This window comes from Megascapheus bottae, chromosome 4 (genome assembly GCF_031878675.1).
Source record: "Megascapheus bottae isolate mThoBot1 chromosome 4, mThoBot2.hap1, whole genome shotgun sequence".
Classification (NCBI taxonomy): Eukaryota; Metazoa; Chordata; class Mammalia; order Rodentia; family Geomyidae; genus Megascapheus; species Megascapheus bottae.
In genome coordinates, this window is record NC_143512.1 from 45,551,061 (window position 1) to 45,564,579 (window position 13,519).

At 41.2% G+C, this 13,519-nt stretch overlaps 1 protein-coding gene across 2 annotated transcripts in view; it reads left to right on the top strand.

The window, feature by feature from the left end:
• Nucleotides 1-13,032: 13,032 nt before the first annotated feature.
• Tnpo1 (transportin 1) overlaps nt 13,033-13,519 on the top strand; it is a 92,068-nt gene continuing 91,581 nt past the window's right edge. Inside the window, exon 1 of one of the 2 annotated variants that reach the window (XM_090331813.1) lies at nt 13,033-13,159. In XM_090331813.1, coding sequence (XP_090187939.1) covers nt 13,145-13,159 — 15 coding nt within the window. In that variant the 5' untranslated portion in view covers nt 13,033-13,144. The remainder of the gene's footprint in view (nt 13,160-13,519) is intronic. The other variant, XM_090331810.1, reaches the window with a different exon arrangement.

A 13,519-nucleotide genomic window follows, 5' to 3' on the forward strand; every position in this document is an offset into this window, starting at 1 on the left:
GTACCGAGGAATTGAACCGGGTCTTCATGCATGCTAAGCAAGCACTCTACCACTAGGCCAAACTCCTGGCCCTTCTTTACCTTCTTTTTATGTTTTTCACTCTGAGGCTAGTTAGCTTCAAATTCCAGCTCTGACACTGGCCAACCATGTCAAAATAATAAGCAATAGTATTTGATCTTTGTGTACCTCAGTCTGAACTTCATATACTATGAAGATTAAATATGTTCATATATATAAATATATGTAGGAATGTGTTCATTGCATTAGAAAGTACCTGACTTGAGGAACGCATTATAAGAACTACTATGGCAACCCCTCTATACATCAACCTGACATAAAATAAAATTTAATAAAATAAGAATTACTATGGTGAGAAATTTTGATTCAGAAAATATCCTCAGTTGCAAAATGTACATTTGTTTTTATGCTCTTAATATTTAATGATAAGAATACTTTTAAAGATTATTGTATTGCATTCATTTACACTGACAGTAGCAGTACCTGGGTGTTTTTCTTTCCACAGCATCGAAGTTTCATATTTTTAAATTTATTAGATGTGAGATAGTACCTTACTGTTGTTTTAAGGTGGATTTGATTGCTATTGAAGGTAATTGTGCGTGTGTGTGTGTGTGTGTGTGAGAGAGCGCGTGCACGCGTGGGCGTGCACACACAGTCCTGAAGCTTGAACTTAGAGCCTAGGTACTGTTCCTGAACTTATTCATTCAAAGCCAGTGCTCCACCACTTGAGTCACAGTTCCACTTTGACTTTTTGGTCGTGAATTGGGGATAAAAGTGACATGACTTTCCTGTGGCCTGGCTTCCAGCCATGATCCTCAAATCTCACCCTCCTGAGTAGCCAAGATTACAGGTGTGAGCTATCAACCCTCAACTTTGTTGGGAAATTTTAAAGTTAATTGTTTCCCTAGTTGTGTATATTATCATCCTTTATTCTTTGTGATTGGTGTTAGGCTTTTGCTTTAACTAAAGACTGACATTCAAAATGTCATTATTTCAGCTGGGAGTTTGGCCTAGTGGTAGAGTGCTTGCCTAGCATGCACTAAGATTCGGTTCAATTCCTCAGTACCACATACATAGAAAAATCTGAAAGTGATGCTGTGGCTCAAGTGGTAGAGCTCTAGTCTTGAGAAAGCCCAAGGACAGTGCTCAGGCCCCGAGTTCAAGCCACAGGACTGGCAGAAAAAAAAATTCATTATTTCTTCTTACTACAAATAATTCAATTTCTCGATTGCTTTTTTTAGCCTTCTTTTACTGTTTTTCACTAATAAACATTTTAAGTGTCATACTTTAAGACAAGTAACCATTTCCCTTTTTTTCCATTTCCTTTTGCTTTCCTCCCTTTTGTTATTTTCCTACCATTGCATTTGTTAATATTTAACTTTGTATAGTTTTCTCCTAAAGGGAAAAGACCTAGTCATCACTTTATCTATGTGTCCAGCCCTGTACCAGCTGTAAGGAACAGCCAATAAATATTTCAGGCATGAATGAATCAGTGAAGGAATGAGTGAATGAGCTCACACAAATATGGGATGACCTAATTAAGTCACTTTTTCCTTTAATTATTGCATTACAAAAACTTTGAGCCTGAAAACTCATTCTCCCATTGGATTACCCTCCCACAAGCTAATTCTTGTTCTACTAAATGAGTCTTCATGATCATTGGTCATCAGTGCTTGAGTCAGTGAGTCCCTCTTACCATCTCCTAACTGCTTCTCCAAAATGCCATTCTGCCCTGAGCATTTCTATGCAAGCTTGGGCTCAGATCCCTTCCTTAGTTTTCCAAAATGCAGCTAAGAAAAGAATAAAAACGCTCACCAACAATGCACTGCAGATTTGGTGCTGAAAGAACAAAGATTCCCACAGCTGTTGGTAGAAGTTACTTTTGGAACATCTGATGGGGTACTACCCAGTTCATCTCCACCAACAGAAAATCACTTCCACTAGCAATGTAGAACTTAGGCCTGTGGGGAAAGAGACACAGTGGGAATATAAAACCTCCATGAAGGCAAGTACAGTCTGGTACCCAAGGCTCAGAAATTATAAACATCATTTTTTCATTTCCTTTTGCTCTCTGGGAAATACGAAGCATCACATTTTCTAGGTCTAAGTTATTATATCTTAAATTACAATATGAGAAGACACCAGTGGTCTAGTCCAAGCTATATTGAACCAAGCCAGGTCCTTTCAATTTCTGTTTACATGTTTATCTCCAGCATAAAGAGCTTAGATCTATGGTTTTCTTGCCCTGTCCCACCCAGTGTGGCAATCTCCTATAAGCAATTATTTATTTTCTCCCTTTCTCCTTCCCCCTCTTCCTTTCTCCTAACACCCAAAGTAAATAAGCTGTACTTGGGAAGGACAATTCAGCCTAAATCTATATTCCAGACATATACAGATTTATCTATCTATCTACCTACATTGGAGATATTTGGACATAGATTATATACATACATAGGTATATTTCCACACACACATATATATATATACACATATATTTCCCCCTATAATTCCCCCTATAATATAGCTGCCAATAATAATATAGAAAAATACAGAAAAATAATATAGCAGCCAATAAATAATATAGCAAATATATAGATATATTGGTATGTCAATATATGTATATACATATATGTATATATGAATACATTTTTACATGTATACAGAAATATAGAAAAAATAACAGCCACTTCCAAATAAAACATGTCAACTGTATTGGAAGCTTCCATTTCCTCATGAAGTAATAAGTCAATACTTGCTTTACACTTACGTAATTACAAAGATCCTTTCTGGGGACTTTTTCAAAACAAAATAAAACAAAAATGTCATCTTCAAAGATGAACTGATGATCTCTACAGAAAGAAACCAGCTGGCAACATTTAATTTATTGAATAATTTCATGCCAGCTTAAAAAAAAAAAAAAAGGAAAGTCCTGATGGATAGCTTCTTGCAGAATAGAAATGTTCTGGGAGGTAAAGATCTGAGATTGTTTTTCCCCACATGAGCTTCTGTCTTTCATAAATGGTCATTCTTTTTATTGTCATTCATGCTTGCTAGATAGGCTCACTACCACCAAGCCACAACTCCAGCTCTATTTTATGCTGGATATTTTTTAGATAAGGCCTTACTTTCTGCCAGGGAAGGCACCTGGGCCCTATCTACCTATATTACACTTTCTGTCATTGTTGGGACAACTAGTATGCTTCATTACACTCAGCTTCTATGGTTAAGACTAGTCTCTCACAGTCCTCTCCTCTCCTTACCCTGTGGCCAGGCCGAGGATCATGACCCTTCCAAACAAGACATCAGCACCAGATAAGAAATAACACTTGGGGGGCCGGGAGTTTGTCCTAGTGGTTAAAGTGCTTGCCTAGCATGCGTGAAGACCCGGGTTCGATTCCTCGGTACCACATACATACAAAAAAGCTGGAAGTGGTGCTGAGGCTCAAGTGGTAGAGCTCTAGCCTTGAGAAGGTCCAAGAACAGTGCTCAGGCCCTGAGCTCAAGCCCAGGACTGGCAAAAAAAAAAAAAAGAAAAAAAAAGAAATAACACTTGGGGCCAGGAATTTGGCCTAGCGGTAGATTGCTTGCCTAGCATGCACAAAGACCCAGGTTCGATTCCTCAGTACCACATACATAGAAAAAGCTGGGCGTAGTGCTGTGGCTCAAGTGGTAGAACGTTAGCCTTGAGGAAAGCCCAAGGACAATATTGAGGCTGAGTTCAAGCTCCAGGACTGGCCAAAAAAAACAAAAACAAAAACAAAACCCCCAGTTAGGGGGGTGGCAAGATTATTTACCCTCTATGGTCTTCTTTTCTAAGATGATTAAATTTATTGATGTCTTCTAGCTGAAATTCACAATGAATAATTAGAAAATACATATAATTAATAAACTACTCTCTAATATATAAATTGTAAAATAAACTCTGGTAAATTTTTAGAAACTTATACCTCATAAAACTATCATGGGATAGTGGGGTTTTGTATTCAGACATTAAATCATCTATTCTAATTAATTTTTTTTGTCAGTCATGGGGCTTGAACTCTGGGACTGGGTATCCTTGAGCTCTTCAGCTCAAGACTACCATTCTACCCCTGGAGCCACAGCCCCACTTCTTATTTTCTAGTGATTAATTGGAGATAAGAGTCTCAGGGTCTTTTGTGCCCAGGCTGGTTTTGAACCACAAACCTCAGATCTCAACCTACTGAGTAGCTAGGATGGCAGGCGTAAGACGCTGCACCGGACTTCTAACTAAATCTTATGAATCCAATAATTTGAAGAAATACTTCTGCAATAGAAATTTCTCCTTATCTCCTCAGTTGCTCTGCCTCTGCTTAAATAGGAACCTGTGTGTGTGTGTGTGTGTGTGTGTGTGTGTGTGTGTGTGTGTGTGTCGGTCTGTCTGTCTGTCTGTCTCTCTGCCTGTCTGTCCCTGGTTCTCTAAGTCTCTGTGTAGGTCTGTCTATATCTCTTTCTGTATCCTCTTGCTCCTTTTTCTTTTTCTCCTCCTTCTGAAATGCGCTATAATGTGACCCTTTCTTTTAGACATTTTGAGGTCCATGAGTGGGTACCTCAACAGAGGTACCATCCACTCCCAGGAAACGGACTCTCAGGATAGAAAGGTAGAAAGTGAGTTGGTCCCTAATGCCTGAAGTTAGAAGATGCAGACCTTGGGCACACAAGGCAGTGTGTACCCATGGAAAGATTGTCCATAGAAATAAGAGGTAAACAAAGGTTCTGGCATTGCTGATTCCGAGTTAAAGTGCATCTCTATCTCTAGAGTAGGCCATTCAATACTGAGAAATATTTTCAGTAAAGTCTTCTTTTCTTTCAGTAATTGCAGTCCTTTTTTGCTATGCTTTCTTGCCTTCTCCTCTCCTGAACTCCAAAGATATCTAAAGTAATATAACTTGTATCTGAATAAAGTAAACCTGTTCTTTTGGATGATCTCCCCACTAGGAAAATTAGCTTTGAGTTATCTGATCACATTGCTCCTTTCTTTCAAATCAAAAATTTCCTATTAGCATAACTAGTGTAAGATAAACTCTCTGTGGCTAAAGTTGACAAGTTGGGCCAGTCTTTTTCAGATTCTTCTGCACAGGGTGCTCTCGTTTCCCACAAAAGAAAATTCAACCAGTCTACAATCTATGTACAGATTTTGGTTGTACCTATCAAATGAGCCAGAATTGCATCTACTCGGGTCTTGGAATGAGAGAAAAAAAGAACTGAGACAGCTTGTAAGAAACAGTCTTTTTCAACAAACATCTTAAGATATGTAAGAAACATAGCAATTTCTCAGTAGTAATATGGTTCCTGCTTCCTCCACAGCAGACTTCCATTATCACTGGGACTATGCACTTCATATTGAAGAAATTATTTTCGAGAAATCACATTTGAGAAAAATGAGCAAAAACATCACTAGTTTGGAGAAACAAGTTATAAGGAATTTGGGGAAGTGTTAAAGGAGCTATTCTGTAACAATGGGTAGTATTTTCCTTTGTCTTGATTTTTTAACTGTCCCATGGGCCTATATACTCTTCATAACAAAACTACCTCGTGCTTTATCTCTCTAATTTATGTGAATATGTATGCATGCAGAAAATTCATTTCAAGACTAGAGAGCTTTCTTTCCCAGCCCCAAGGGATTCCGAAGTATGTTTTCCCTCGAAGGCAACACAAGCCTGTGAAGTGGAGGCAGTGTCAATGTCTCAAATTTACTTTCTGACAAGTATCACTAGCCTAAGCAAAGGAAACCCAAATTGTTACTTCCACTCAGGCCAACTAGAGAAAGGATAGCTCTCATTTTAAGTATTCTTTAAGTCTTCTCTGACAGAAGTGCTGAGGAATGCATCCATCTGAAATCATAAACTGGTCTATGACAAACTGCCATTCTATTGACTCTAAAAGGAGGAATAGCAGTGAATTCTAAGAGCAGAACTAAAGAAGAGCTGAGAAGCACAGTTGAAAATGTGGGCTGAAAGATGAAGAAAAAAGAAATTAGAAAAAGGAGCCAGGGCAGCTTACACATGTAACTTCAGAGCGCGGAGGAATCTTTTTTTTTTTTTTTTTTGCCGGTCCTGGACTTGAGCTCAGGGCCTGAGCACTGTCCTTGGACTTTCTCAAGGCTAGAGCTCTACCACTTGAGCCTCAGCACCACTTCTAGCTTTTTTCTATGTATGTGGTACCGAGGAATTGAACCCAGGTCTTCGTGCATGCTAGGCAAGCACTCTACCACTAGGCCAAACTCGCAGCCCCTAAAGGAATCTTTTATTACTTTGAATAAATATACATTGATTTATATATAGCAGAAGAGCCCATGGTTTGGTGAAATGAATGGGATGCTACAATATTGAAACCCCAGAATTTCTGGCACAGAGTAAAATTTAAAAACACAACCTTCCTAAAATCTTTGTCTTCTATCTTCAGGCTTTATCTATTTTAAATAATAGTAATAACTGTAGACATCTGTCAAGAACTTTACAACTATAGGCTTATCTAATCCACTGTTATTCTTATCATACTAATAAGGAAACTAAGGCTTTCCAAAGCTTCATTGACATTTCCAAAACGTGAAGGAAGGATTTGAACCTACAGGAACCTGGCATTAAAGCTTTGGGTAAAGGGAATCCAAGTTTTATTGTGAGGATACAAGATAAAGTTTATCAAATGGTAAACTGGTAATATGTGTCCCTTGAAAGATGAGTTCCTCAAAAGTTTTCTGCATTAAAATTAAACTTATAGAGGGATTAGAGGTGTTCTAGACAGAAACTCATGCAAGATGTTGACTTTGATAAGAATCCATGGTTGGACTAATGATATTTAACTACTTTTTTTTGTATCCTTACTGATCATATGTCTTCTCTGGAGAATTTTTTGCCTATATTTTATTAGATTAACGTGAATGTGTATATATGCTCGTCCTGAGCTTTAACCTCAGGGCCTAGGCACTGTCCTTGAACTTTTTTGCTCAAGTTTAGCACTCTAATCACTTGACCCAGAGCTCCAATTCAGACTTTTTGGTGGTTAAAAGGAGATAAAAGCCCTTCATGGCAGTGGCTCATGCCTGTAATCCTGTAATCTCAGGGGATCTAAGGATCAAGGTTCAAAGCAAGGAATCGAACCCAGGTCTATCATGCATGCTAGGCAAGCACTTTAACCACTAGGCCAAACTCCCAGCCCAAGGTCCTGAGACTCTTATCTTCAATTAACCTCTACAAAATGGTAAGTGGGGCTTGGCTCAGGGTAGGGTGGCAGTCTAGAGCTGAAGAGCTCAGGGACAGTACCCAGGCCAAGTTCAAGCCCCATGACCACCAAAAAAAAAAAAAAATGGGGATAAAAACATGAGAAAGGGTATCACTGTTTGTTTGTGAAGTAATGCACCTCCTATCTGGCGAATATAATATAACCCTTTTATTAATTACAATAAAAATATATTTGAAAAAAAGAAATAAAAATAAAAATATATTAAAAAAGAAAATAAAAGGAGATAATAGTCTCCAGAACTTTCCTGCTAGCACTGGCTTCCAATGGCAATCCTTAGATCTCAGCCTCTTTCATTAGCTAGGATTTACAGGTGCCCAGCTTTTCATTTTCTTAATGGTACTCTTTGAAGCACAAAGTTTCTAATTTTTAATGAGGTCCAATTTTCTTAGTTTTTCTTTTGTTGCTGTGGTTTTTGGTGTCACATCTAAGGAGTCTTCTCATAATTCAAGGTCACAAAAATTTACGTCCACATTTATCCTTATCAAAGTGATTCATATAAGAAAATGAGTTCAAAGTATAAATACTTTGCATATAGTGTGAGATACATATAAAACTTCATTCTGCATGTACTCAGTTGTTAGTGTTGAAAATAACTATTTTTTTAAGCCTTTGTTGAAAATGTATGCAGTTTTGGCATCCCATTACCAGGGACCGCCTATTCTACTAGTTTGGCAAAGAAGCCCGAATTCCCTATTTGGCCATCTTTGATACCCAAGATGGGAGGCCCCTCATCATCATCTAAGTATGATGAGATCTTGGACGTCTACCTTTTTTGACATACTGGAGGAAACAAATTTGGGGTGACTGGGCATACAACTGTGGCCTACTGGTAAGAGTGCTTGCCTGACATGCACAAAGCCCTGGGTTCGGTTCCTCAGTACAGCATACACTGAAAAAAGTTGTGGTGCTGTGGCTCAAGTAGGAGAGCAACAGCCTTGAGAAAGCTCAAGAACAGTGACCAGGCCCTAAGTTAAAGCCCCAGGACTGGCACAAAAATAAAATTGGGAGTGATTTGTTACAGATTAGTGAGGGTAGAGATCTAAGCTCTCCTCCAAAAGCACTTTGCTAGCTAGAGTGGGTTAGGATCACTTTTTTTTCTTTTTGCTTTTTAGCTGGTGTAAACATTTATTATCTAAAAGTTTTCTGTCTGTTATACTGTCTCTTTTGTGGGCCTTTTGCTGGAGATATCCTTGTTGGTTTGTTGAGGTTTTTTTGCTGGTCCTGGGACTTGAACTCAGAGCCTAGGTGCTATTTCTTTTTTTTTTTTTTTTTGCCAGTCCTGGGCTTGAGCTCAGGGCCTGAGCACTGTCCTTGGACTTTCTCAAGGCTAGAGCTCTACCACTTGAGCCTCAGCACCACTTCTGGCTTTTTTTTTTCTATGTATGTGGTACCGAGGAATCGACCCCGGGTCTTCATGCATGCTAGGCAAGCACTTTAACCACTAGGCCAAACTCCCGGCCCCCTAGGTGCTATTTCTTAGATGTGTTTGCTCAAAGCTAGTGCTCCACCACTTGAGTCTCATCGCCACTTCATCTGAGTAGTTTATTGGACATGAGAGTCTTCTGGATTCTTCTTCCCTGGACTGGCTTTTAACCACAAACCTCAGGTGTCAGCCTCTTGAATAGTAGGATTATAGACATGAGCAATTGATGCCCAGCTAAGATCCTTAGGGTTTTGTTTTGTTTTGCTTTGTTGTTGTTGTTGTTTGTTTGTTTGTTTTATGCTAGTCCTGGGGACTGAACTCAGAACCTGGGCATTGTTCTTGAGTTTTTTCTCAAGCCTAGTACTTACCCTTGAGCCACAGCTCCGCTTCCTGACCTTTTCTGTGCATGTGGTACTGAGGAATTGAACCCAGGCTTTGTGCATGCCAGGCAAGCACTCTACCACTAGGCCGTGCACCCTAGCCCCTGAGATGCTTGTTTTGTTGGAGACTTTTTTCTGTACCAGTGCTATTTCTAGGTTGCTGGTTAAGTTTGGTATCTTTTGAGATAGGACAGAATATGAGACCAGAAAAAGAAACCTCAGGAAATTAACTATCCTGTTGTTCATTTGGTTCCAGGGTCCTAACTGGTATGTTTCTTCTCTACGTCCTGGCATCTTCCTAGGCCTGTTTTACATGTAGTGTTAGGACTTAAAGCCGTACTTATTGAGAAGAACAGGAAGAGTCCTGTCTATTCCTGCTTTCTACAAGTGGAAGTCTGAGTAGATCCTTTTATAAATAGAATCATATGTTAATCACTAGGAGGTATTAATAGTAAAAGAAAACTTTGAAATTAATCTTCTCCTGGTTAATAATAACACCTTGATTTATCACTTTATAAATAGATGTAATCAAAGGAGAAATATCTATAGATTAATTACACACTTTGGGATATTGACTATGCCTATCATGTTTCAATATTTGAATTAAAATTCTTCTAAATAATTACTTCAAAAATATTTTTTCCTTAATGGCAACCTAAAGATGTTTCCAAGGTAAGGCAATTACTTAAAGTGTCCAGTCTTAAAACTAAAATTTCTGTCATTCCAGAAGTACACATGGAAACAATACTTTTGAGAACTATTCTATCCTAACAGCTTGCCAATATCTAAAGAAATTATTTCACTTACCGAGTTTCTATATCTCACTTGTAACTGCCTATTATGAATATTTTATTTGACTTGATTTCTTCTGGTCCTGAAGAACCAATCAAATTTCTTGCCAACTGAATTTCTCTTGTCACCTCCCAAATTAAAGAGGACTTTCAGCACAAAGCAGATATAGAAGATGTACCATTGACCTTTTAAGATTAAAGGAGACCATGGGCATTTGGGGGGGGGACAAGACAGATTAAGAGACAGGAAAGTTACATTATTTTTAATAAATATTAAAATGACCAGACTCAGAAGCTAAAAATCAGGAAAACAACTGAAAAATCAGATCAGCTCCTAGCATGATTGGGCAAGCACTTTATAACTAGACCACACTCCCAGCCCTGAAATTTTTCAAAAGAATATTTATTCAGGGCTGAGAATGTGGCTTAGTGGTAGACAAAGGACTGGTAGGAAAAAAAATTCAATAAATTCTTAACTTCCAAACTTGGGGGAGAAGGGAAGTCAATACTAGGATTTGAACTTGTCCCTTGAGCTTGTAAAGCAAGTTCTTTTACCATTCAAGTCACATCTTATCCCCTTTTAGTGTCAGGTATTTTTCTTTTTTTCAATTTTTCAATTTTTATTTTTTTGCCAGTCCTGGGCTTGAACTCAGGGCCTGAACACTGTCCTTGGACTTTTTCAAGTCTAGAGCTCTACCACTTGAGCTTCAACACCACTTCCAGCTTATTTCTATGTATGTGGTACCTAGAAATCAAACCCTGGTCTTCGTGCATGCTAGGCAAGCACTCTACCACTAGGCCAAACTCCTGGCCCCTCTTTTCTTTTTCTTTTTTCTTTTTTTTCCTTTTGATAGTCTCTGAGCACTTTTGCTCGATGCTAGTGCTCTACCACTTTGAGCCACAGCTGCACTTCTAGTTTTTCCTGGGTTTAATAGGAAATAAAAGTGCCAGGGACTTTTTTTTACCTGGGCTAGCTTTGAATCTTGATCCTCACACCTCAGCCATCCTGAGTAGCTAAAATTACAGGTGTGAGCCACCAATGTCTGGTTATGGCAGCTATTTTTTTCTAAAACTCTTTTGTTTGTTTGTTTATGTGGTACTAAGGAATCGAACCCAAGGCCTCATGCATGCTAGGCAAGTATTCTACCACTAAGCCGTATTCCCAGCCTTTCTGTCAGCGTTTTTTTTATTTTTGGCCAGTCCTGGAACTTGAACTTAGGGCCTGGGCATTGTCCCTGAGCATGCTTTGCTCCAGGTTACTATTCTACCACTTGAGCCACAATACCACTTCCAGCCTTTTCTCTGCTTTTGTGGTACTGAGGAATAGAACCCAGGGCTTCACGCATGCTAGGAAGCCCTCTACCACTAAGCCACATTTCTAGACCTTGCGTCAGCTATTTTTAGAGTACAGTTTTGCTTTATTCCTGAGCTGACCCTGATCTATTCAACCCAAAACTATTTTATATTAGCATTCCCAATCACTTTCATTTAGGTTTATAAAAGAATAAGTTTATTTGCCTAGTCTCAATTTTATGAAAATCAACATTTCTTTTAAAAAATTTGCTTGAGCTAAATAATTTTTTGACCAATTCATTTGAACTGTTTCCAAATTATTATTAATTCAGATTACTTTATTAGGGGAATTTCTTTTTTTTTTTTTTTTCGCCAGTCCTGGGCTTGAGCTCAAGGCTTGAGCACTGTCCTTGGACTTTCTCAAGGCCAGAGCTCTACCACTTGAGCCTCAGCACCACTTTTTTCTGTGTATGTAGTACCGAGGAATCAAACCTGGGTCTTTGTGCAAGCTAGGCAAGCGCTCTACCATTAGACCAAACTCTCGGCCTATTAAGTGAATTTCGTACTAATTGGTTAGCAGCCCTTTACATCTGCCATTACTTGCTGTTTCTGGAGGTTCTGTAAATATTTCTTTTACAAAATGTGTGTGTGTGTGTGTGTGTAAAACACGAAGTTGTGCTTGGGACAAGGGTAGGGCGGTAGCCTTGAGCTGAAGAGCTCAGGGATAGCACCCAGGCCAAGTTCAAGCCCCATGACCCACACACACACAAAAAAAAAGATAATGAAACTATATTTATATAAAATATTTTATTTTACGTGTTTAATGGATTAATATGGTCATTTAGTTTCAAATTTTAAACTAAATAAACCAGATGCTTCTGCAAAATGATTGCTATTACAAATATAACTATTAACAAATAAGCTCTTTGTAAAAGCTTAACAGCACTTTGAAATAGTGTCTTGTAATCTAGAAAGTATGAGAAGGCAACATTTCCAAAATGAGTGCACTTTAAAAAAGATAGTTGAATAGCGGTCATTTTTACACAAATTATTTTATGTGAGGAATATGCTCACGTCATCTTAGGAAATGACCACGTTGCTACGCAAACTAAATAGTCATGTACAGTAAACTTTTATAAGAATAATCGGGAAGCTGATATGAACTCAGGAGCATCCTCCGACTTAGGTATAAAATGTCTACCGCTCTCCCATTTTGTGTTATTTTGTTTGAAATTAGAATCTCACTTTTCCCACTACGGCTGGTTAAGGAGATAAAGACACTAGTTTATATAAGACACATACCTGACAATGTAGTTTTGTAAGTCGTTTGATTTTAACTATGTAGCTGTTTTCTGCTAGATACACCATCCTTGCCCTAAGCGGCCAGCTGTCCTCCCCACGGCCATCTCCGCTGCCATTTCTGTTCTCCCCGACACCTCCCGCCCAAGTTGCAATTGAGTGACCTGCGATCGGCGGCGTGCTCGCTACTGAACCGGCTCCCAGGGCCGGCTGTCACCCGGGGTCGCGGCCCGGCGGTCCCTACGCGATCGCACTCGCGGACCACTTGGCTCGGGTGTGAGGCCCACTGCGGCGGGGCCGGGCTGGAAGCCATAGGCTCGGGGCCGGGGTGCCGCCCGCAGGAGGCGCGAGCCTCCGAAAGCCCAGCTCAGGGTCGAGGCCCGCCGCGGCAAGCCGGCTGGGAAACCGCTGCCGCGCGCCGCCTCACGCCCGACGCACACCCGCAGGCCCGGGCCAACCCAGGCCGCGGTTTCCCCCAGCCCGAGCCCTCGCTCAGCTCCGGCCCCGCCGCCGTCGCCAAGGCGACCGCCGCCGAATGTTCCCGCGGCGGGCTCCGCCCCCTGGCCAATCGGACCGACGCTTGCCCGAGCCCAGATTCTCTTTGTTCCGCAGCCATTTCAGGCCCCGGACTGGAGGCAGCGACGCTACGGCGGAAGGCCCGAGCGCCGGAGGCCTCTGGGATGGTGTGGGACCGGGTAGGTGGCGTGAGGGTGCGCAGCCGGGGCCTGCAGGGGCGGGAGCGGAGGCTGGGGAGTTCCAAAGCCGCCGGAGGAGTAGCGCCGGCCCGGCCCGGCCTCCCGGGGCCCGCCCGGCCGTTTGGAGCCCGGCGGCGGCTGCGGCGCGGTTCGAAGCCCAACAGCTGCCGCTCCGGGCGCCCCTGCGGGGCCCGGTAGGGACCGCATCGGGTCCTTCGGGTGCGCTGGGTCGGCGCCCAGAGCCCGTTAGGGGCGACGGGAAGGAAAGGCCGCCGCTCGAGCGGGCTGGCCTGGCCCCCACGCCCGCCGGGGAGCCGCGGCGGACGGCCTCTGGGTCCCGGCCTGCTGCCGGCGGTGCGC